The sequence below is a fragment of the Fringilla coelebs genome (assembly GCF_963513975.1).
Source record: "Fringilla coelebs genome assembly, chromosome: 11".
In the NCBI taxonomy this organism is placed as follows: Eukaryota; Metazoa; Chordata; class Aves; order Passeriformes; family Fringillidae; genus Fringilla; species Fringilla coelebs.
This window is the reverse complement of record NC_140037.1, coordinates 5,001,114-5,025,941: the sequence shown is the minus strand read 5'-3', so window position 1 is coordinate 5,025,941 and position 24,828 is coordinate 5,001,114. Positions and strand designations below refer to the sequence as shown.

At 50.1% G+C, this 24,828-nt stretch overlaps 1 protein-coding gene across 1 annotated transcript; it reads right to left on the bottom strand.

Annotated features, from left to right (window-relative positions):
• Nucleotides 1-51: 51 nt before the first annotated feature.
• ENOX2 (ecto-NOX disulfide-thiol exchanger 2) lies at nucleotides 52-24,828 on the bottom strand. The gene is made up of 15 exons (XM_084212734.1): nucleotides 24,771-24,828; nucleotides 17,159-17,296; nucleotides 15,616-15,747; nucleotides 13,892-14,047; nucleotides 12,992-13,198; nucleotides 12,056-12,289; nucleotides 11,002-11,214; nucleotides 9,408-9,514; nucleotides 7,203-7,317; nucleotides 6,634-6,815; nucleotides 6,000-6,107; nucleotides 5,169-5,225; nucleotides 4,119-4,227; nucleotides 3,769-3,854; nucleotides 52-2,467 (listed from the first exon to the last, which is right to left on the bottom strand). The coding sequence occupies exons 3-15, from the start codon at nucleotides 15,710-15,712 to the stop codon at nucleotides 2,336-2,338; spliced, it is 1,803 nt and encodes a 600-aa protein (XP_084068860.1). The 5' UTR covers nucleotides 15,713-15,747; nucleotides 17,159-17,296; nucleotides 24,771-24,828; the 3' UTR covers nucleotides 52-2,335.

Here is a 24,828-nt window from a genome sequence, read left to right as displayed (position 1 = left end):
TTTGGGTTGGAATGACAAAGAAAGCAGCAGGGCCAAGATCTGCCCATAAAAAATGTTTATTCCTTAAAAATACAGCATTCATCTGCAGGGACACAACTATTCAGAACATTTTTTAAAAGGGTTTTTATCTGCCCCCAGTGTGGCAAGCGCTCAGTGTTGGGAGCAGGGAGAGCAACAGCCCACATGGGAACAGCCTGGTCCCAAGGGAAGATCTCTGTCACCCATCCCTGGAGGTCACCTCAGCAGCACACCTGCAGGATGGATTTCACCTGGGAGAAACCTCAGCCCCTCTAGAAAGGCCCTGGGAGAGGGGAAGCAGCAGGACCCTGGGGTGCTCTAGCCCTCAATCACTTTCACAGCACCAGCCATTGCCCCACAGGTCCTGGCTCCTCTCCCTTATGCTGCCCCATGGGAACAACCTGCCTGGTCTCTCCAACAACCCCAGCCCCCTCAGAGCCCCAGGAGGTGGCTCTGGCTGCCCACAGTGCACTGGCCCCATCCCAGCTCCCACCCTGCAGCCAACAGAGGCTGGCACCCAGCAAGTCCTTGTGCTGTGGGAGCCCAGCCCCGTCCCCACCGACCCCACGCCTTCCCTGACTCCGGGGCACTCCAGCCACAGCTGCTCCCAGGGCTCTGCAATTGCTCTGACTCCTGAAGTTTCTTCCTTGATTTTCCAAAGGAGAGCTCTCACTGAGTACACACCACCCTGCTTCTCCCTCCACCTGGCTGACCCCAAGGGACAGGTGGCACAGGTGCCACATTCCCACCCAGCACAGCAGGGGCGTCTGCTCTGCGTCCACCCTGGCTCCTCCAGGGCCGGTGGAGAGAACGGGTGCCAGGCTCTGCCAGTGGGAACAACGAGGAGGATGATTCCTTGGGGCTGGAGGATGAAGGTGCAGGAAGAAATCCAAGGGATCTGGAGAGACCTCAGAGCCTTGGGGTGAGTGGGAAAGGGAGCAGGAGCACAGGAAGTGCTCTCCTCTGTCCTTCCCATTGCAGGGAATGGTGAGGGGAGAAACAGAGCCAGCAGGCCAATAGCTGGCTCCAAGCCTGGCATCATCAGTGGAATTCTGGGGTTTTGGATGAGGAATTGGTTCACACACCATCAGGTCTCTGTGCCAGGTACACAGAACACACCAGAAATGAAATGTCCCTGTACTCACCTGGGCACTAGTTTGGCCATGGCACAGGGTGGAGAAGCACCTAGCAGGATGTCACCAGGGTTGGGGATGTGTCACACATTCGGGAAATGCCTGAGAAGAGGAACTGGGGCTTCTCCCCCAAAGAGGAGGTGGGATCAATAGCCCAAGTGAAGGGCACCAACACCTGGGGCATGGGGAACAAACTGGAGGGCTGGAACTGTGCCAGCTGCCGTGCTGGGAGCACGCTGGGATGTCTGGCAGAGCAGGAATACTGCACAGGGTGACTGAGAGCTCTGCAGGTGACACCAGGCTGGGAAGGTGAGGCTGCTGCAGGGAGGAGGATCCAGAGAGCTCCAGGCAGGCTGGGATGGGCTGAGCTGTGCTACCCTGCACATCTGGGCAAGGGCATAGCATGCACTGGGAACAGGAAGAACAGAGCTGGGAAGGATGAGGAGCAGAGGAGTCTGTGCTACTTGAGCTTGGTCTCCAAAGCAAAGTAGGTGAAGGAACTGGGTGGTAAAAATCGCCAAAGCCAGGCGGATGTCGCTCTGCTCCCCCCACATCCTCAGAAAATTCAACACCCTTCCCATGTAAAAGATTCTGTACAGACTGACCCAGAGCACGAGTGGCACTGCCAGAATCCCCCTCTGCCCCATCTCAGCTTAACTGCTAACAGAGAGAACAGCAAAAAAAGAAACAATTCCTTGGCTCAGAGGCCCCTGACACATCTAAATCTTCTGTTTAAACATACCTTGGTTTTAACTCATAGAAATATCTAAAAATTGCCCTTTTTTTTTCCCCTTTTGGTGATCTAGAAACCAGGAGATGCCCCTTTGTTGTTGCTTCAGGACAGTCTGTGGCTGTTCCTAGCAGAAGGAAGGTTGAGGAGGAGGAATTTGGGCACACAAGAACATACAACACTGGCAGAACAGAGAGTCACCACGCTGTGCTTCAAAGGGTCATGTAGGAGCTTTTTTCCCGAAATATATTGAACAGCACTTGCCCAATAACAAATAACTGATCAAAGCAGCTGCAGAACTTGCAGGTTCTTCCCGTGCTGCTCTGGACTTGGTTTCACTTTTACACTTTGTACCCCGAGGCCGTGGTGTGAGGGAATCATCAGGAACAGAGGAAGGAGCATCCCAGGTTTTCTCAGCATCCATATCCCACTGTTTCCAGCGTTAAGTCAAAGCTCAAGTCATTTTCAACCCATCAAAGCCACAAAACTTCCACCTCTTCTCCAGGCTGGCCCCAACCCCACTCAGCTCCTGCCGGAACGTGTTCTGCAGCCGTGTCATGAGCACTTCCACCTCTGCTGTGCAGATCTGGGAGAACACAGAGAAAACAGCACTGAAAGGGAAGATGGAAGCCCTGATGGCTGGTGATAATTCAAACTCAGTTACATGGCAGAAGTTCATCCAGGCTTTCCCTGAACTCCTGGGGATAATGCTGGGACAGCAGGAGCTATGACAAGAGCTAAGACTGGGGTTGCACCACTGCACAGAAGGAACCTGAGGTGAGCCCAAGGTCCTGACAAGTCACACTCAGGGCTAAAGGCAACTTCTGAAGGATCCAAACCACCTTGGATCTTAATTTTTGTGCTCTCTGCTGATCTTCTTGGTGAGAATGATGGACAGGGAACAGGGGAAAGATATTCCCCTTCCTTTCCTGTTGGCAGCTTCAAGAAATCAGGTTGTACTTCCAAGTACTCCCCCTCCTCCTGCCTCACCTCAGGCCCAAAGATCTGCTCAGGGTTAAAAATAACATCCCAAACTAATCTGAGCTCCTGCAAGAGTCAAGGAGGACACAGAAGAGCTCAGAAGGAACACAAAGGACAATGGAAATAGCCTTAACTGTGAGTGAACACACAGGAGACTGATGCCATAGCACAAGTTAAAGGGTGGGCTCTGCACAGGGGTTCTCCCAAGCAGAAGCTCCCAAAAGCCCTTCTATGCACTGTGGATACCAAAGAGGAAGTTCCAGAAGGCAGCTGAGTGCTATGACGGCAGTTTTATAGGAGTTTCAAACCAAAATAAAGGCAGCTGGTGGCCCCACAAACAAATTCCAAGCTAGAATGAGGAGATAAAATTATTAACTCTGTCTTTATAAGGCTGGAGTGAGCAAGGCCAGGGAGCCACATTTTCTTAGGAGAGGGTAAACTAAACACTCATTTATATACACAAGCAGCTGGACAAGTTCCAATCCCAAGACAGGATTCCCATGACTGTGGGGCCTCCTGTCCCTGGGGCTCTTTAAGGAAGACAGCTGGAGACTGGGATAGAGGAGAATGAGATGCAATTCCTTCCTAAAGGAAGGAATGGGATGTAATTCCTTCCAGAAGCCTTTGCACAGTTGCTCCCCTTTACTCAGAAAAGGAGCCCAAAGCCCCAGCAGGACGTGGACTGCTTGGGGGTGTAGTTAGTGGTGAACCCCGAAGCTGGGCTGCTTTGGGCAACCTGGGACCGTGGCAAGCGTCCCTGCCAGGGCATGGATGGGCTTTGAGGTCCCTCCCAACACAAACCCTCCTGTCATCCTGACATTCCCCCCATCCCCCACTCTCTTCCAGCAGATTTCTGCAGGGAGCAGAGCCCAGCCTCACTGTCCAGCCCAGGCTGTCCCAGCCCACCTTGCTGTCCAGGCGCTGCAGGTAGGAGCAGATGTACTCAATGCTGGCTCCAAACGGATGCACGTGGAGAAACGTCGAAATTATCCCTGGGGAAAGGAACACCACAGAAGTCATTGTCACGAGACAAAAGCCAGCTGGGAACACCAGCCCTGTGCCCCTGCAGGCAGCCAGGGGTCACAAGGTCGCACCCTGACCCCAGTAAAGCTCAAGGTTTTCCTCAGTTCCAGGACTCCCACCTCCCTTGGGATAACCGAAGGAGCCAGAGGTGGGCAGGAGGAGGGCAAGGTCACCTTGAAGCAGGTCCCCCCAGCTCAGGTCTCTGGAATCAACACTGAGCCAGCAGAACTCACCAACTAAGAGAACTTCTCGTTCAGATTTCACAGGGCTGTTGCTCAAGGTCTTCTCCACTGGACATTCTTTCTCCTGGCTGCAGGCACAAACTCTAGATGTGCTGCTCTCCTGCAAAACAAACCCACAGGACACGTTCCAGACAACCTGCCACACCAGGGACTGGCTTGGGCAGGCTCCACAGAGAGTCCAGGGGTGTTTTCCTGGTTTTCTGAGTCACTGCATCCATCACTGCTGTATCTGAAGTTTATTTTCAAAAATGCTCCCAGCAAAGCACAGCTGCGTCCACGGTACTGGGTGTCATCCACCAAGGGAGGTGAAAAGGTCACGAAGTTCAGCAGATGCCACCACACACCCTGCACCAGCCCTGCTCCCTGACATGACATCTGCTCCACAAGGGCCTTGCTTTAAACAACAAAATACAAACCAGACCGTGGCCTTGCCAGAACTGATTAAGCTGCAGAGGTTTATTTTTCAAATGCCCACACTGACACAAATGGGATTAATCAAGTGCCTTGGGGCTGCACAGGGCTTAGGATCAGACTGTCCCTGACTTGAGTTTGTGGAACTGAATTAAAACAGAATTGGGCATAATTTATTATCCCTGACATAAACACAACAATGCAAAGACGGTGGCTGTACTAAAAGCAGAACTTGCTTTTAATTCCCTGGTTTTATGTGGAATTCCAGTGGCCTGAGAGCTGCGGACAGCTATAATTGGGAACAGCTCCCAGTGACCAGTGAGATGGGGTGGAGGGAGGCCAGTGACCAAGATAGAACTGAACAGTCCCCTGGGTTTGCTCAAATTCTTACACCAGCACAGTTCTCAGTTCATAAGGCTGAGGCTGTGCCCAAATGGCCTGAGCTTCCATGTTTGCTTCTAGAGGAGAAAGAGCAGCTCTGCCCTGTAGAAGTTGATGCAGGGACTGCAGCCCAGCAGCTACACTGCCTGCTCCTGAAGATCACAGCCTGCCTGCCTTGCTCATGAAGATCACAGAATCCACCCCCTGCCACACCTTCCACTATCCCAGAGCAGAAGCTCTTGGACTTACATTCCCCTGGCAGTCAGCTGCATCTCCCTCTTTGTCCTCTTCATCTGCCATGCTCTGCTATATATGGGCAAAAAAAGGAAAGATTACTGATGATAATTTTTGTTTTGAAGATCCTGCTCTGATGATTACTGGAGTACACAAAACTATTTTTAGTTAGTAGAAAGGCATTATCTTCCCTAGCTCCTGGCACAGAAAAAAAAAGAGATTAAAGATGGAAAATGAGATAAACCCAGTATCTGGCTCTGTGGGCCAAGGGGGAAGTGCTGCCTCATGCTTCTTTTGTAATTGTGTCTGTGCTATAGAGGAAAGAACCCAGCAAGTGTAGAGTCAGATCCACAATCAAATCAGAGGGGAATCAAACCTGAGAAGCAGCACTATTGATTTCTGTTTGGAATTCTGCATGGATTTTTGTTTGGAATAAATCCAGCAGGAATAAAAATATTAAACCACAAAAATTTCCAGTTCCAAAGTGTTTTATGGAGGGCAGATCAAAACATACTCCTAAACCACAGTTGTAAATATCACAGTGTCTGATAACTGAGACCTTTCTTCTTGTCTTTTAGAGCTCACACTGCAGAAAACCCCATTCCAGCTGTGATACCACTGTACACTGTTGAGTGACAGTCCTATTTTATTGATACAGTTGCTGAGATTGTCTCACAGGTACATGAAGAAACTACAGGTCCATTCCTGACAGACATCCTGCAATTTGACAAGTAATTTTTCCTCACTTTCCAAGGACAACTGCTCGAAACCAGGGCTGGGCATTCTCACAGATGTCCTTTGCCACAAAGGTGAGGACTGCACAAGGAAGACCTGCATGGCACATACCTGCTCCTTCAGGTTTTCTAGTAATGTTTCTATTTTAAGTTTGTCTTCTTTCACTTTTTCCAACTCAGCTTCTCTCTTTTTGTACTCCTCTTGGACTTTCAAAAGATGCTGGAAGAGAAAAGATAAACTCTTAACCTGCCTTCCACCAACTATTGTTCAAAGACCATAAAATTTAGAACAGCTTTTCCATGAAGACCAGACAGACCACATCCAGAACCACTACAAGATGAAGTATAAAAGAAGGATCCACCTTAGAAACACCTTTGCCTATTAGCATAGAAAAAAGCACAGCTGTGTGAACACGAGGCAGTAATTCCATCCCCAATGGATGGGATTTCCCATTTCCTAACTCAGCTGGTTCCGGACAGACTTGGTACTTTGGAAGTCACAGTAAAGAGCACACAAGGAATCCTTCAACTATGGATTGCTTCCATGGGACTTATCAGCTCATACACAATCCCTGGCATCAATATTTCCTTTGGGGTTTTTAGCAACACTGGACACAACAAAGTTGCTCCCCCCTGCCAGTTTGGATCCTGCTAAGGTCCAGAGTGTTTTTCCAAGCGTTTCTGCTACCCATCCCAGTCTCCTTCCCCTGCAGCACGGCCCCAGCTATGAAAAATTCCAGGCCCACCTTCTGCATGCCCTGCAGAGCCTGCTGGAGGAGCTTCATCTGCTGCTCCTTGGTGGTGTCCTCATCCCTGGAGGCCTTGCCCTGCTCCTGCTTGAGCAGTTCCACCTCGTTGCGATAGGCATCCAGCTGCCAGCGCAGGCTGTCGTTCTCCTCCTTCAGCGCCTCCACCTGCGACACCAGCGCTGGGGACAGCACAGCAATCAAACCACGGACAGCAAGGAGGCCCTGGCTGCTCTCCTCACCCTGCACACGGGCTCAGCAGCTCGGGCTACAAACCCTGAGCACACAAAGGAATGGCTCCAGCCGTTTGGGATATCACAGGGCTGGAGCCCCTCTGCTCTACAGCCAGGCTGGGAAGAGCTGGGGCTCTCCAGCCTGGAGAAGAGAATGATCCAGGGAGATCACAGAGCCCCTTCCACGGCTTAAAGGGGCTCAAGAGAGCTGGAGAGGGACTTTGGACAAAGGATGGAGTGACAGGACAAGGGGAATGGCTTCCCACTGCCAGAAAGAAACCACTGAAGAGCTGTGGTTTCACAGCTCACATTATGAGCTGTAAAAAGGGATTTTACCTGACTCTTCTGTTTCTTTCATCTCTGATGGATCTTCTATTTCTTCATCAGACATTTCCATCTCCTCCTCTCTCCGAATGCCCATCAGCTCATCATTGTGGATGTTACGGATCTCCTGGGGTTCAGAAGCAGAGAGGGTTTCAATACAGACTTTGAGGAACACCTTGGCTGAAAAGTTCCTGAAATCTAGGTCTGCAAAAAACAACTCCAGGACATGACTTAAAAACTGGCACAGATTATTAGATCAAGGGCAATATCCAGCACAAGTCACTCTGTCAGAGCTACTGGGATTACGGACTCTTCCTTCTCCCTTCTGTTCTCGTGATGAGGCAGCTCAGCCTTGCCGTGCAAACCATGAGGAACTCGAGTCAGCCCTAACTCTCTGAAGCCAAAAGTCCCAACCTGAGCTGGGACAGAGCAAACCAAGCTACAGCTGCACCCCTGCATATACAGGGACCTCCTCAAGGTGACCCCAAAAGGCTGAGAGACCCTTTAGCCAGCATCTGATAGCTACAATGAGGTGAGAGATGTTTTAAATTACACCTAAAAATGTACCATATACTAGCAGCATTTTTATAAATATATAAGTATCTGCCAAAATCTGTACTAAGAAGCTGCATCTTGTGGCTTCCACCTTCCTTTAAAAGCAGACCCTAAGCTGGGGGAGAGCAGAAGACTGAGCCTGGCAGCTGAAGTGCTCCTGAAAGAGGCCTCACCAGCGGTGTCACAGCCTCTTCCTATTGGGAGAACTTACCTTGGAACAAAAGACAGCTCCAACTGGAGAGAGAGCTCCCACCCCAGCCACACCAGCCATCAGAAGGCAGGGAAGAACAGGAGCACTGGGCTCAGAGTGACTCTGAATCAGCACTTGGCTTCTTAGGTGCAAAAGAAACCTTGGCTCCTCTTTTAGCTGCTACAAAGGTTTGACTCAGTGGGATCTGGAAAGTCCCACAGGTACAGTCTCATGGGGAGGTCACACCTGGAAACTTCCCAGGACAACGTGGGCATTTGGAGTGTTCCAGCATGGCAGAGGCTTAACCACCTGCTTGGTACCAGCAGGGCCTTGGCTGGGCCTGATCCAGAGTCTTCCCAGGCTGCAGCTTTGCAGGAAGGTGGCCTGGACACACCAATCTACACGGATCACAGGCCAGGACACCCCAATCCCTAGGGATCCAGGATACCTCCAGCCCATGGGGATTCCAGGCCTGCACATCCCTGGCCTGTAGTGATCATGGATCAGCAGCCTCTCAGCTTTGCAGAGATTCACTCTGGATGTAAATAATCTTAAAGGTGAAAGACACCTCCTGCCTTTGCTGAGATAGACTTGCTTTCCAGGTTTGTAGTAAGGAACTCAGTATCCCAGACAAATCCAGAACCACAGGAAGATTTACACTAGGGGTAGGGAATGGCAGCCAAAGGAAGCAAGCCATGGTGGAGGAGTGGGATAAAACCTCATGAGACTTAACAAGGCTAAGTGCAAGGCCCTGCACCCCCAAGGTGGAAGCTGGTAGCATGGATCTCATCACAGCCCCCAGGACAAACATCCCCTACCCATCACCCTCCAATGGACACCATTTCTTTACCTTAGCTTCCTTATTTCTGGCATTCTGCCTGACTCTTATCTGATTTTATCAAATCTTACTGGACTAAGAACTATTCTTCCTCCTGCAGGAAGAGCAGTGGGACTGACAAGCCTTCTTCCACCAGTTCCTTTCTGATCACCATTTTTAAAACACACATTTCATCATGTCACTTAACAGGATAAATACACAAACATGAGAACATCCTCCCCCAAACTTTCCAGGCTGCTCATCTGCAATTATTTCCACCTCAAGGTGGAAATATCACATAAAATGTGATAAAAGATTCTGACAAAACTTAGACTTGACGGCTTTTTTAATCTCTCTAGAAATCCTTCTTGTTTTAATATTAAAATCAACAGAAAAATCAACATTTATCATCAGTATTATGACTATTATTGTGCACAGCTTCCATCAGCAGATTGGTCTCGATGTATTGCTACTGGTGACACAAATACCAAGAGAAAATTTATTACCTGTACCACAAGAGCCTCCTGAGTGATTCCCACCTCACACTGTGAAGGAAGGTGTTGTTATCCATGCGAGCATCGCGCAAACTGAACATCAACATCCTGACAAGCAAGAGACCGTGCTGGAGGATCTAACACAAGAAAAGATTACCAACCTCTGCTTGTTTGCACCACACGCTGATGTTCTTACGCTGAGCTTTCGTGAAATGGTCCCAAGCCTTTTGTTTGGAGGCAGAATGGTACACGGCCACTATCTGCTCGACTGGAGTGGCAAATCAGCAGCAAATCGGGCCCGAATAGCATCCAGAGAGGGCGAACAAGAGGAGTAAAGGAGTAAAAAAGTGGAATCAGGCAGGTGGTTTGGCTCCCCTTTTCTCATAACACTGCACTGTGCTGATGCTACACTTAGGGAGGGGGCTCAGTGTCTGGAAAGAGCCTTGCAGGCTTCACCAGGCCAGTGCCAAATGCTCACAGAACAACAACCCACTGGGGCATGGGCTCTGCACTCAGCTGGGAAAAAGGCAGGACAAGTGGAAAAAAAAGGCAGCACAGGTGCTGAAAAATATCCAAATACGCTGTGTGAGGCTGGCTGGGAGTCTAAGTCCAGAGGGGCAGGACTCACCTCTGAAATGGGGTGATGAGCTACAACCATGAGTTGGCCTTTGGACAGTGCCACAGCCTGTGTGAGCTACGGGAACACTACCAGGACCAAAGCAAAGGCACCCTGCCATCTGCTATTCTGCATCCTGGGATATATTCCTCCTGCTTCTCTAGAAAATGTAGGGGATTTGGAATACACAAAGTGTTTCTCCTTGGCTGAGAGCTCACCCACAGCACAAAGCACATCCACTTGATTTTTTCTATGCTTGTGATGCAGTACCCATAATTCTCACAAAATAAACACATCTCCCTGCTCCTTAGAGTAACCTAAGAGTGGCTGAGATACCAGTCTTGGTTTTAGAGAGTGGAGTTACATACTAGTCTCTATTACTACTTACTCTGCAGTGCTCACTGTATGTCCCTCTGGACCGTGTGCCCGTAGTTTTTACCATTAACAGAATTTAAAGGAAAAGAATAATTTTAAAAAATCAAGTAACAGCTAAAATTACTAGATAAAAAAACAAAAGTTAAGAATGTTCAAAAGCTACGCAAGGGACTCAAAGAGAATTAGTACAATTGTGGAGAAGGTACTTGTAATGAAGTTAAAACATTCAGAATTACTAAAGCAAGGATGCTTAAGAGGCAATGAATGGTCTGAGGAACTATTACAAATCACATCCTGGAATTAATACAGTCCATGCATTTTCCTTGATTTCCTGGTTTCATAAAGTACTGGGATTTGAAAGACCCAGTGTCTGCAACAGGGTGTTGGACGCACTCTGCTGCTCCTACCTTTTGCGAACAAATCCTGCACACTTCGCTGAGGCACCAGATTCCCAGGAACTTACCTTGTTTGTGCACAGAAGGGTTGAAAAGATGACAGAACTAATAACAAGACGATAATTAAGAGGAAACAAATTCAGAATTCATTCTCTCCTCCCCCCAGGTGTGGACTCTTACTCCAGTAAAAAGTACCACAAGGGATTTTTGCCAGATTAGTGCCATGTGATTCCAAATCAGCCGGAGCTGCACTGCAGCGATGGCCACTTCTTTTCCCAGAGCCCTTTTAGTGGGGCCTCTCCAGACTCTGGAAATTAAGAGTCTTCCCTACACCAGACAACCAACATCCAGCTTGGAGACACTACTCACACTGCACCAGGATCCCTGAGAGAGCCAGTTTGAACTTCTCTTTAGCTTCTTCCATCTCCTTCTCATGAGCTGCCTTCTCATTGACGAGCCTGCGTATGTGGCTGTTGGCCGACTGGATCATGGAGTAGAAGTTGTTGGCAGTTCTCCTGTTCACCTCCCCGCGTTCTATCCAGGTCAGTAAGGTCTGGATGGCTTCCGAGAACTTGGTGTCATCTGCGGGAAGAAAGGACAACTTTACACCACAGCTCTGGGGTGGCCTGGGCAGCTTTCAGATCCTTTCCTGAACTGCTCCTTCAAAGGTCAGCATCCTTCAGGTGACTCATCACAACTCCTGGAAGCAGGGAAGGATCTGAACATGTGGCTGTACAAAGGAAGGCAAGTCCAGCACCAAGGTGATGAGCAAATTACCCGCTGAGGTGCAGCAAGAGGAGGAACAAGCACTAGAAACTTACTGGAAAATGTCACATCTACTGAGATGGACCCTTTTGTGAAAGGAGATGAGCTCCAGCTCCAAAATCATCAGATCACACATGAATCTTAGGTTTCCAAGAAGGTCTTACATTAGTCCTTCCAACCTTAACCAAAATTATATGGGAGAAACTTGTACTGAACAGTTTTGATTTGCACAAGTTTCCTGCACTCAACAGGTTTGTTCAGCCTTGGGAAAATAAGATTTATGGGAGAACTCGTCACCGTGTCCTGGGGAGGGCTATGAAGATGCAAACTCCTCTTTTACAAGAGAGTTATGTGGAAAGGATGAGGGGGAACGGGTACTCCTGGGGACAACTTTTCAGAACAGCAGTAATGTGAAAGTGCCGGACTCCCCAGCACCAGAGGCTTTCAAGACTGGGCTGGGCAGAGTGTTGGGCCATCTGGTCTAGACCACGCTTCTGCCAAGAAAGGTCAGGCCAGGTGAGCCTTCATGTCCTCTCCATCCTGAGATGGAGACGATTCAAGCGCAGAGGGTCTTTGACAAAAGAAGGAAGATGGCGGCAGAGCTGCTGTGTGCTGACCCCTGGAGAAAGCAGAGCTCTGCCTGTCCAGCCCCTCTCACCTTTGAGCTTCTCAGCCACCACGCTGCACTCGTGGTCAGAGTAGTGGACGACGGGGGGCGGGGAGGGCGGGCGGAAGCGCTCCTCGGCCAGGCGGCGCCGGTGCCGCTCCTCACGCGCCAGCATGCGCTGCTTGCACTCCCACTCGTACAGGTCATCCCGCGCCTGCGCGAAGTCCACGTGCAGCCGCCCCGTGTCCTTCTTGTCCGTGCTGGAGCCCAGCCGGATGCGGTAGCCTGGCAGGAGGGAGGCTGGTCAGTAGGACAGGGGACTTACCTGAGGCTTCCACGGCTAAAGGAGCCCAGAGGGTTCGGCTAACAGGGAAAAATCCCCACTGTGGCAAGCCAACCAGCCAAATAAAGCCCCACCAGGACAAGCCAACCAGCCAAATAAAGCCCCACCAGGACAAGCCAACCAGCCAAATATAGCCCCACTAGGACAAGCCAACCAGCCAAATTAAACCCCACTAGGACAAGCCAACTAGCCAAATTAAACCCCACTAGGACAAACCAATCAGCCAAATAAAGCCCCACTAGGACAAGCCAACCAGCCAAATAAAGCCCCACTAGGACAAGCCAACCAGCCAAATAAAACCCCACTAGGACAAGCCAATCAGCCAAGTAAGTCCAGCCCACCAGTCAGCAAATTAGGAGCAAATGTCCATTTTTTTAGGCACTATCTACAGAATTAGCTGGACACTTATCCATGTAAGATGGAAACAGACTCTGCACCTCAGTCCAGTGTTTTCAGGTGACAAAGCATTGCTGCCTTTCCTCTCAGAGCTGTTTTCATATATTTAAGCAGAAATGCAAAGGCAGCAGAAAGCAAAGTGACCCGGCATCAGAGAAATCTGCCCCAATTCTATTGTTCTGCCTATAACACGCCACCACAGTTCTGTCCCAGAATTTTAAGCTTCCCTCCGAGCTAAACACACCCACCAGACAGGTAAAGTGCCTTGTCCACCATGAACTCCTCAGCAAAGCGGATGTGGCAGAAATTCTTCTTGCTCTTGCGGATAGCTATGACCTCCCCACACTGCTCAAACACCTCCATGATGATCTGCTCTGTCCCATTTTCCGGCAGGCCTCCAACAAACACGGTCTTGCACCCGGGGGGCCTCTCTCTTGTGGCCGGAGGGGGAAGATCTGAAGAGAGAAAGCAGAGCAGGTCAGGTTTTGGGTTGCCAGCACACATTCCTTCCACCTGCTCTTCTCTCCTGAGAGATAACCACACCTTCCTGGCTTCCTCCCAACACACACCTGGCTATGCCACACTCAGATTTACGGGAGTGGATCCATAGCACTGCTGAGGTGCTGGATAAAAATAAGCACATTCACCAGCATGTTTGCAAAAAGAAGATCTTGGGACTCTGGAGCCCTCCAAACACTCTCCTGAGTGCAGGAGGTTCACTAAGCTGCTGTCAAAGAACACAAGCAGCACCAGGAGCTCCCAACTTCATCATGGAAGGTGCTACAAAATCACAGCTTAAAAAACTACCCTAATGTAAATAACACATAAAAAACAGAGAATTCTTTGTGCTGCAACTGCACACACTCCAGATTTGTGTGCTTCAGCTACACCTCACACTGCACAAAAGAACCAAACCATGAGGACTTCAAACACTCAGTGACTTTTTCCCCAGACGTTATCAATCTAGCAGCTGAAAAGGCTATTTCTGGAAATGGCAAACAGTGACAAGAACAGGCTTTTCCTGTTGCTCTGTCCCCCTCTTGCCAGCAGTGAGTCCCAGGAATGGCCCTTTTCTCACACACACCTGGGTTTCTATAAAGATAAGCACAGGGATACCCTATAGGGACAAAGCACAAGCAGACAGTTACGTGGGTTAGGTGGGAAGAGAGTGCAGCTCTTGCAGTGGATGATCTCCTTCACAGCCGGCATGTCCGGAGGGATGGGAGGTGGGACAATCCCCAGGCCTGGCATCATGGGGTTGATTGGAGGGATTCCAGTCATCATTCCAAGAGCAGGATCAAAATCTAAATGGGGGAGAGAATAAGGGAGTCAGGTGTGGGGGGGTAGAGTCATACAGTGACTGCGAGCTCTGACAGCAAACAGGGAACACTCCCACACATGCCGGTGAAAATCAGGAGCATGCCAACATCAAACTTTAGATCTGTGCCCTTAAAATAATGTTTTATAACTATTCTATTGCTCATTGCCAGAGACAAGTAACTTTTCTCCATTCAAATATATTACTTCCTTCTCTCCTCTGCAGATACTGGCTCCCATCTAGTGTCCAACTCTTCCCAGAGAGGTTTGTCCACAAAAAGACACCTGTGACATATAGAAACAGTGGAAAACCTGACCCAGTTTGATTGTATTGAGTAGGTCAGCAGCACAGACAGTTGTGACACAGGCTTAAGGGCATCAGGAAGAATTTGTACATGGAAAAGGTTGTCAGGCATTGGAAGGAGTGGAGTCCCCATCCCTGGAGGTGTCCAAGGATGTGGCACTCAGTGCTCTGGGCTGTTGACAAGGTGGGGATCAGTCACAGGTTGGACTTGATGTGGAGATCTTTTCCAGTCTAAATGGTTCTGGGATTTAGAGCATCATCTCACTAAGCAGACAAGTGCAGCAATTGCAGCAGCTAAGAACCTGCCATTTACTCGGTATTTTGAAACACAGTCACAGCAAAAACACAGATCTGAGGCCAATCCTCTGCCACCAACCGGCATTTTTGGAAGAAGGGACAAGAAACCTCGTTGTTCCAACTGTGAAACATGGATGTAGGAGTACATGGGAATTGTATCCTTATCCATGGGATACGCCTGTGTTGATTTTTCCTTCATGGAAGAATGTCAGCAGGAGAATGACACAGAAACAGCATCTCCACAGCAAAGCCAAATGTGAAATAAGACCTTGGGGACAGGAAGGAACTCTATTACTGCAGAGAGAGTTGGGGCCGTTCAAACTGGAGGAGAGGAGGTTGTGCTGTCTGCCAATACAGACATCACCCCCAGGTGAGCAGGCAGGTTTTATGGCAGGGAAAGCATCCTTCTTAGTGCAGCAAAGCCCTGGAACAGTAAGTTCCATTCAGGACTTTGATGTCCAGCATCCTGCACTGCTGGGAAATCAGGCACAGCTCAGCTCTGTTCCTGCAGGAGCTCTTTCATCCAGTACAAGATGACTCAGCCATGCACATGTATTTCACTCTACAAGGTGGTCATTTCTAGAGCAGAACTCTCCATTAATTTCTGCCATCTCCATTTTGCTACCCTGTTGCTTTCCTCTTCATCTTCCTCCCTCCCTTACCAGCCATGGCAGTTCAGTTTAGAGTAACATGCTCCTGGATATCACTGGTTTCCTGACCTCTGTGTGGCATCATCCTCCTCCTGCACCACTGCAGGATACCTAGGGGTACCCCACAAAAACTATTATTTGCACTAAAATACATGTATTCTCATCTCCTCTCAGTTCAGGTCTCTAAATAAATCACTTGCAGCATGAATGCATTTCAAACACAGTTCACTGTGCACATGGTGGGTGTCTACCCAGCCACAGTGCAACAGGCTGTTCCCACAGAGCTGTGACAGGCTCAGCTCACCAGGCAGGAGGGGCTGTCCTGTCATGCCCATGGGAGCCATGCCCAGGTTGTTCATGGCGGTGGCCCAGGCAGTCGGGTCGGACATTGGCAATCCCATCAGAATGGAGTCCGGGCTCAGATTTCTGCCACCATCTGTTGAGAGGAACATAAAAGTGATTAAAGGCTTAGAGCAAATCTTAGCTCTTCCCAGTGAGGCTCTGCAGTGTCAGCACCCAAAACCAGAGCTAAACTCACTCCCAGGGAAGAGCCAGAAAAAAAACCCCACCAGTCCACCAGTGCTGTGCCTCTGGAGCGGCTGGGACCTGGAAAACCCCTTAAAGCACCTCAGTTATGGTTCATCCACTGCAATTAACAGCTCTAAGGGGCCTTGAAGGAGCACTGATTAAAGGTAAGGAGACACTGAAGCCTCACAAGAGATTCAGGAACAAAGGACACATCCAGCAGGTATAAACTGTCAGACTGCACTGAACTGAAGGGAGCTGCTCCAGCAGGATCCTCCCACTGTCATTGGAAGTGCTCTGTCAGCTCATCAAAACCATCCTTGAACTGTGCTGTAAAGTCCCTGATTCTCCTTCAAAGATTTTTAACTCTCCAGGGAAACAGCTGCATTTCACCCTCTCCTTCTGCAGCTGAGGGCTTTGCACATCACCTTCCTTCTGCCTCATCCTTCCCTTCTGCACCTGGAACCCCCCTAGGGAAGTTCCCACCTCATTCCCACAGGCTGCTCTGTCCATGCTGTAACATCCCACCTCCATAGCATAAGCAGGTGCTCCATTTCCCCAGTCACACTGGTGGGATTGCAGTTTTAAGCCACAATATAATCTACAAATACATTATTCTGTGTTCCCTTTTTTCCCAATGCTCTGTAAGAAATCCTGAAGGTGGCATCTAGGAAGTTTTTCTTGCAAGAGTCCTTGATCTGACTTTGCAATATCATACAGTTCTTTTAACACTTTGTTTTTATTACATTATCTTAAATGTAAATGTCTCCAGTCATTCAGCCTGAGGTGCCTTATCCTGCTTTTAATTAAGATCATAATTTTAATCTTGAGATTCTGTTCAATTAGGAAAATACATCTACTTGGACAAATATGGAGAATCACAGAAGGGTTTGGGTCAAAAGGGGCATGAAAAACCATCCTATTCCAACACCTGCCATGGGCAGGGACACCTTCCACTGTCCCAGGCTGCTCCAAGCCTCACCCAACCTGACCCTGGACACTGCCAGGGATGGAGCAGCCACAGCTGGCCTCTGCCAGGGCCTCCCTACCCTCCCAGGGAACAATTCCCTGCCAATATCCCATCCATCCCTGCCCCCTGGCACTGGGAGGCCATTCCCCACTGTTCTATCACTATACACTCCTTGGGGAGGCCCCACAGTCCAAGCCTGGCTCCAGGCACAGCGGTGGGGCTGCAGCAGCATACAGCTCCCCCTGCCCACCCTGCACAGCCACACCCCTGCATCCAGGCCACTCCTCACAGAACCCTCGAGTCCTGCCAGCAGTGGAGCTGGGAGCAGCAGTGGAGCCTGGGAGCAGCTCACCTGGGGGAATGCTGCTCCTCTTCCTCTTTCCCGGGCCACTTCCATCCTCAGCTGGGCTGTCCGACAGCCGCGGGCCAGCAGCGCTGCCCAGCCCCAGGGACTCGGCGCTGGCAGGGTCAAAGGACAGGTGGTTTAAACCTGAAAGAGAAAAGCACACTTAGGGACTTGACTTAAACTGGTTTGTGATGCTTTTGGATCACTGTAGTGAGAGAAATGCCCAGTTCTGGGCACAAGCAGCACTCCAGGTCTTGAAGGAATCCTGACTTCTGGCCCCAGCTCTGCCTGATCTGAATTTTACACAATAAAATATTACTCACCAGCACCAATTCTACCACCCACACAAATCAAACTGCCTGACAGTGTAAACCAGGGTTGCATCTTTCCTGGGCTGAGCAGCATTTCAAGCCTGGAAACTCGAAGGACAGAATTCTTCCCCTATTTCTTCAGTCCAGGAACACACTGTTAAGAGCTATTTCAGTTTCACCAGTTGAGAATTCACCTGGAGTGATTTACTACCAAAAAACAAGGCACAACTGAGAATATCTTCAAAATGAGAAGATGCTGCTGGAATTTTTGCTCAAGAAGTCTGCCACACAGCTGCTCTTAGTCATTGACATGGAAGGGGCTCTGGGATAAAAATCCCAAGAAGGAGAGCTCCAGACCTCCCCCGGCTGCATCCTCCTGTCAGGGAGCTGTGGAGAGCAAAGTCTCCCACGAGCCTCCTTTTCTCCAGGCTGAAGGGGTGGGTCAGTGCCCTGAACTGACCATTGAGTTCCTCACTCTACCTTCTGTCACAGTCAGCACTTGCAGGAATGCAAGACCAAAGGAGCATCGAAATACCAAGTTTGATTTATCTTTGTCTCGGTAAATTCACTGTGAACAGCCAATACAGGGGAAAAAAAAGAAAAAAACTAAACAAATATTCTTTGTGGACCCAAATAAAGTGATAAAAATAACCACATTTCTAAGGCGCTCTGTGTTCCCAGGGGAATCAGCATTGTTGCTGAGAGCAGCAACAATGACAATTATCCCATCCCAGGGTACTGATGGGCTGAGGCATTTGTACCAAACCTTCCTCCAACCCCTCTGCAGTGTTTTGATTTCTGTTCCAAAGGATTCCAAGAACTTAATAAACATGGCTACTGGGCCTGGCTGTAAATAGCCAAGTGAGTACAGGGAGCCTGGCGGGCTCCTCTCCGAGCCACTGAAAGCTGAGAACGCAAGAAGCAGCCAAAAAAATAAGGACTATTCAGCTGGCAACAACAATAGTCACGCCCGGCCACGCAGGACGCCTACAATGCTGCGTTAAATATTCCAAAGTCAAAATATCATGGAGGTCATGAGGGCTCAGGAAAACAAATCTGAATGCGGCAGGTTAAAAATAGAGAGGTCGTGCACAGGGAAGGCAGCAGGAGAAAAGAAAAGGAGCAGTTCTAAGCTTACATTGGTTTTATCCATGTGATAGAAAAGGCAAAATTGAACTTGAATAGGAGTTTTCCTGCATTTGGGAATAGGGAACCATGGAGAGAAGCAGTGGGACAGCTGGACACCGGTATCACCAGCATAGACAGACACCCTGCTCTGGCTGAAGACAACACTGTGGAGACACCTGGCACTGACCAGCACCTGAACGCCAATGGACACTGCTCCAGCCACTGCTTTCCAACCCACTGGGGAACACAGGCAGCCACTCACTGAAAGGACTTCCAGCCCCAGTTTGAGCAAGAATCTCAAATGTCCCAGCATGTCCCCAGGGCGAGCCGACAGCCAGAAGCAAAGCAGCCATCAGCTGGAAGGCTCTGGGTGGAGGGACCCATGTGACCTGGAGCAGGAGCCTTGTCCTCAGGGCTCACCAAAACAGCTACCATCCACCAGAACCTAACAACAAACATCAAGCAGAAAACTCCTTGGGAAAGCTTTGCTCTCACTTCACCAGGATGGAGAAAAAGCAAATGTCCCAGTAAAGGAAAGGGCAGTATGGAAAGTGAGTGATGGAAGCTGTAAGCAAGGTGCTTGCTGCTCTCTAGCAGCAGTTTGCTCCAAAAATTAAAACAAGCCAGAGAGAAGATTCCCAAGACACCCTGGAGTAAGAAACCCCTCATTATGTTAGATTTGCCACCCTACACAGGATAAATGCTGCGGATAGCAGCCAACTTTCAGACACACCGGCCTCTCTCCTGTCATCTCAGCGAGCAGCCAAAGCTCCAGCCACACCCCACTGACTACAGAGAACAGGCTCAGAAGAAAGCTGAAGCTGCAGGAAATCCTCTCTCCTGGGCTCTGTGCAGGATAAAAGCTGACAGGCTGAGCCAGTACAGCCAGGAGGCACAAACAGGAGCATTCCTCTATCCTTTGTGCCAAACAGAATGAGGTGTCCTTGGCCATTCCAAGCCCTCTGCTCAGGAGGGAAGGCACCAGCACAGGGGCAAACCACAGGGGTTTGCTCAGTATTCCTGTAGTAAGCCAGCCTGGAAAGGCCAAAATAAGATTTCTGCATTTGCTGGGAAATGCTACACAGAAGGTAAGGGGGGAGGAGAAAATCTGGGTTTCCAGCAAGTGTCAGAACTGGTGTCAGCTCTTCCAGAGCCATATGTGGCACAGGTGTCAGTGTGCCCTTCATCTCCCTGTTCCTATCTCCAGGGATTTTCAGAAGTCCATTTTTAAGAGTGAGACATGAGGCACTGCCATAATGCAGTGACTAAACATTTAAAAATAAAAACTAGAAGATTCCTCAGCAGAAAAATGGATTAGGGAAAGAAGGGGGGGATGGTGAAAGATGAGCAGAAGACAACTCGGAGCAAGGCCTCTCCCACAGCACAGCGGGTCCTTGTGGGTGGTTTTCCCCTCTGGAAACAGGTGCTGAGCTGTGCCTTATGGGAGGAGTCCACAGCTTCCCACTGGCCTAAGCAGCACTGACAATGCACAGCCCACTGTCCCACTAGGCTGGGATCAATCCAGGTCTGTGCTGGGACTAAATACAGCTGCAGCTTCCACGGCACAGCTTCAGAAAGGGGCTAGGGAGAGAGGAAAGATCTCAATGTTCCAGGCATAAATCAAGGGAAATATCCATACTCACTGGGTCCCATGCCAGACCTGGGACAGGACTTGGTTTTCCAATCCTGCTAACAGAGCTGGGCCATTTGCCTTAATGACCAGGGGAAAAAATAAACCTCAAAAAGTCCCTGAGGCAAACTGAAAAGCCTGTCTTAAGATCACTCCCATTACCAACAGAAAACACTGGAAACACTGGAAATCACAACCAGAACACAAGATTGTGCAGCTCCTGCGCAACACTCCTGGGACCACTTACAAACAACACAGCAGCCACAGGGCTGCCACCTCAGGATTTGGGCAAAATGTTCCCTGCTGGGTTCAGGAACATTCAGTTAAATGGTGACATGAGCTCTGCCACAAGCCTGGCACTGCTCTGGAGCCACAAGCTCCAACTGCAGCCTCAGTCTGCCCAGGCACTGGAACAGCTTTCCTGCCATCCAGCCAGTTAATAAACAGCAGGAACATAAACCTCTGCCCCAAAACTCAAATGACAACTATTACCAGGTACTCTGATACTGTCACACACCTAAAAGCCTTTCGATGATACACTCAAAAAGCTTGTGCAGGCTGGTGCTTGTATGGTCGTATTTTGGGGCGTCCTGGAACCCTATCTGCTATGCTGCATCACACTTTGGGGTGCCCCAGGTCCCTCTGAACCCCTCAGGTGACATTTTGGGGTGCCCTGGGCTCCTCTGAACACATACTAGGCTTCTCTTACTGAGCATCAGGGGAACTCCAGAAATGGGCTGACACAGGCTTTACTATAAATACGGATTTACCTTTTGCCAACATTGGCAGATTTAGGGAATAAGCACTGCTCAGTCCGAGCAGGATGCCTGTGTTTTTGGGAATAAACTGGATTCTGGGATACACTGTGCCATTGATCACACAGTTCTCATTTTAAGCCCTCAAGAAATCAACTTGAGAAGACACCAAAGTACATCTGCAGCAATCGATTAGAACACAAGAGAAAAGAGACCAGCGGGGAAGGCAGAAGGGAGGGATACCAAAGCTTTGAAGTTACATTTTGATCCCAATAATTTCCTTTCGGAAACTAATTCCCAGGTTCAAAAACTACTGCTGGGCTCGTGCATGTTCTTCTACCATACTGCTGGCTCAATTATCACTGGTAGAGCTTCCCAAACATCAGTCTGAGCCAGGAGCTGGCCAGGCACACTGATGAGAGCAGCACAATGACAGTGACTTCTGTCAACTCCAGATAATCCTGCAGGGCAGCAGGAGCCATGCAGGGAATCCCAGAACCCCCCCGTGTTACCTGCGAACTGCACAAGGAACATGGCAAGATGCTCATCGTAAGGCAGGAGGTCAGACAGCTCTCCCACTGCTCCCAGCTTGGCTTTGTGTTTGAAAATCCAAGTGCCAGGCTGAGCTCCCTCACTCAGCTCCCAGCACAACAGGAAAGCTGGGACCCAGTGACAGCAGAACTGCCCTGGGGCAGGCAGGACAGCCCAGGCGTGAGAGCCCAGGCTGGCCCGGGGCTGGCACCCAGCAGCTCCATGTGTCACCATCCATCTCCTGTGACTGACACCCATAGGCTGATTCCAGCATGCAGGGGACGGAGGCGGATGAGCAGGTGGGGAGGCAATTAACAGCTACAGCATCTGAATTTGCCAGGGATTTCATCCATCACTGCTCTAAGCACTGGCACGCAGCTCAATAAACCCTGTTTGCATGCCCGAGATTAGTGGCCTTTGCACTGAAAGATTAATTCCTGGTAATCCTTGACGGTAAGAGGCACACTGCTCGCTTTCCTTGATTCTGGAAGCTTGCATTTGAAAGAAATATATTAATTTCAGGCAGCTAATTATTCTAGCAGGGCTCTATAAAACCAAGAGACACAAAGAGCCCCTTCCTCCTTTATGCCTGAGAATACAGCAGTCAGCAACCCCAGTCAGGGACACCAACCTGCAGAGTTTTCACAGAAATACAGCCACAGCACCAAAAACAGGGGAATTTGGCCAGGTCCTGTACGAGCTCTGCTCTTCACTCAATGTCGTAACGCAAAACAAAGGAAAAAACTCCTTACCAGCATGTGTGTACATGTATGTGTGTTACCAGCAGTGACCTAACACAGCTCTTGGTGCTTCCCAACAGTGAAACCTGCCATGCCCACCACGCCAAATTATTAAATACTCCATGAAATGTTTTCAGGATGCTCACAAGGCTCTGCCAAACCAGCCTGCCTCTACACACATATCTAGGAATTCTAACCCTGGTATTTCCAGGGGGTGAGCTGCTCATGCTCCAGGGCGTGCAGAGCAGGCAGCTGCAGGCAGATCAGTCCCATCCCCTTCTGTCCTTCCAGACTCCCTCAGCACTCCTGGAGGGCAACATCCAGCAAGTGCCACCTCTGAACAATGCTCAACAGCTCCTGTTTTCAGCAATATCATTTGGAAAAGCTAGGAGAAGAAAGCTGATGGGCAAAGGGATGCAGCTACACAGAGCTACTGGGAAAGAAAAAAAGGGGGAAGAAGGAAAAAAAAAGAGGAAAAAAAAAAGGGGGAAGACACAAAAAAAAACCCTCTAGTAAAGCCAGCAGTCAGGATCATCAGAAAATCCCAGTGCAAAAGCTTGGACTGATGGGCAAGAGAGCCTCGTGGAAAGCCAGCATCAGCGTGAGGAACTGCTGGCTGAGAGTGGAGCAGCTGGATGGAATGGACTGCTGGAACTGAAATAATGTCAGCAGAAAAGTTGGGGATTAAGGGAGAAATCTCACACCATCTTTGGAAGGTATACAGAATACCTCAGTAGCAACACCTGATCTTTGCAATGACTTGGTGACTGAACCTCATCCCTGCTACGAGCTCCAAACACATGACCTTCAACACAGAAACCTGACCTCACCCCAGCTCCCACACAGCTTTCAACAACTCAGCTCAAGGGCCTTTTAAATTAGATCCTCAAAATTCCTCAAATAAGCCTTAAAGAAACAGAGAACCCAACCCCTTGGCTTTCAGCACAGGGAGGAGTATGACTGGAGTAAGAAGGAACTCAAGTTGGAGGGACAAACTCCTATCCCAGGTCACCTCCATGCTTTCCCATGGTCTCACACCTCTGCTGCAACTTTCTGCAGGAAAATATGGAAAAATACAATGGCTAATTAATGTAGCCACAGAGGAGGAAGGGACAGTGTAGACTAATGAGGAGCTTACCCGAAGATTAATGTTTGCGTAACAAATACGTGGCACCAAAGAACAAAAACATCTCCACGCAGCCTGACATTGATGGGCGTTACTGGGAACAGCACACAGCACCAAAATATGAGGAAAATAAGAAAATAAGAAACACTTAAACCAAAGAAGCTCAATATAAATGCTCAAGGAACCAAATAAATGCATGCATGTGCATATAAGAGTTACAGTCCAGGGCTGTGGGAGAGCTGCAGCCCACGGCAGCTGTGGGCAGCAGCACAAGCATCCCCAAAGCTCCATGTGCTGCCCACGGACCATCTGCTGTGGCACCACAGACCCAGCCCAGCACAGCGTGAGGCTCGAGGAGAGAGCACAACCAGGTGCATCCCACCTCGGGGGAAGCTGCTGCCACCTTCACCCCCCACCCCTTTTGTAAACTGCTCATTCTTGGAACAACAGAGTAATTTCTTTAAATGCAGACAATTTCTCCTTGTGCCAATTTCACAGGATCACTGGGATTGAAAGAGACCTTCAAGGTCACCCAGACCCAGCAGCACCACCACAATAACCCTTAAAACACACCCCCAAATGCCTCTTCAACACTTCCAGAGATGGTGCCTCCACCCTGAGCAATATATTCCAAGGCCTGACCGCTCTGGTAGGGAAACGATTGTTACTAATTCCTAATCTGAACCTACCTTGGCACACCTTGAGGCCTTTTTCCTCTCACCTTGAGCAAACACGACCTGGCACAAGGTCTCGCCCCCCCCGGGCTGCTCCTCCTGTCAGGCGGTGTGCAGAGCCAGAAGGTCCCCCCTGAGGTCCCTCCTTTTCTTCAGTCTGAGCCCCTTTCACAGCGGCTCCTGGTGCTCCACACCTTTCCGTAACAATCCCCATCTTCTCTGATGTAATTTTAATGTCTTTTTTGAAGTGATTTAAACTACCACTCAACTCAAACAGTGCCACAGACACTTTCCACGTGGAATAAACTTTCCCACACAGCCTCCCCAGCACCCAGACGTTCCCGGAGCCCTGCGGGTGTCCCCGCCAGTCTTCCCGAAGTCCCGACGGCTCCCACGAGGCCGTTCAGGCCCTCCACGGAACTCCCCGGCTGGCTCGGCGGGCCGGAGGAGGCCGCTCCTGCCCAGCGAGCCCCGCTGGGGTCGGGCAGCGGCCCGGAAGGCAATGGAGAGCGGGGCGGCCCCTCCGCACGCCCGGGCCGCAGCAGGGGAGCGCTCCGGTCCCGGCCGCGGCTACCGCCCGCTGCGGGCCGGCCCCAGCCGCCCCTCCCTCGCTCGCCCGCCCGCTCGCTCGCCCGCCCGTCTAGGGCTGGGGCCGGGGCCGGGGCCAGGGCCGCTCCCCGCAGCCAGGGTCCCAGGCCCGCGCCCCCTACTCCCCGCACTCACCGCCCGGCCCGGCCCGGCCCGGCCGCTCCCGCACTCGCCGCCGCTTCCGCCGCACGCC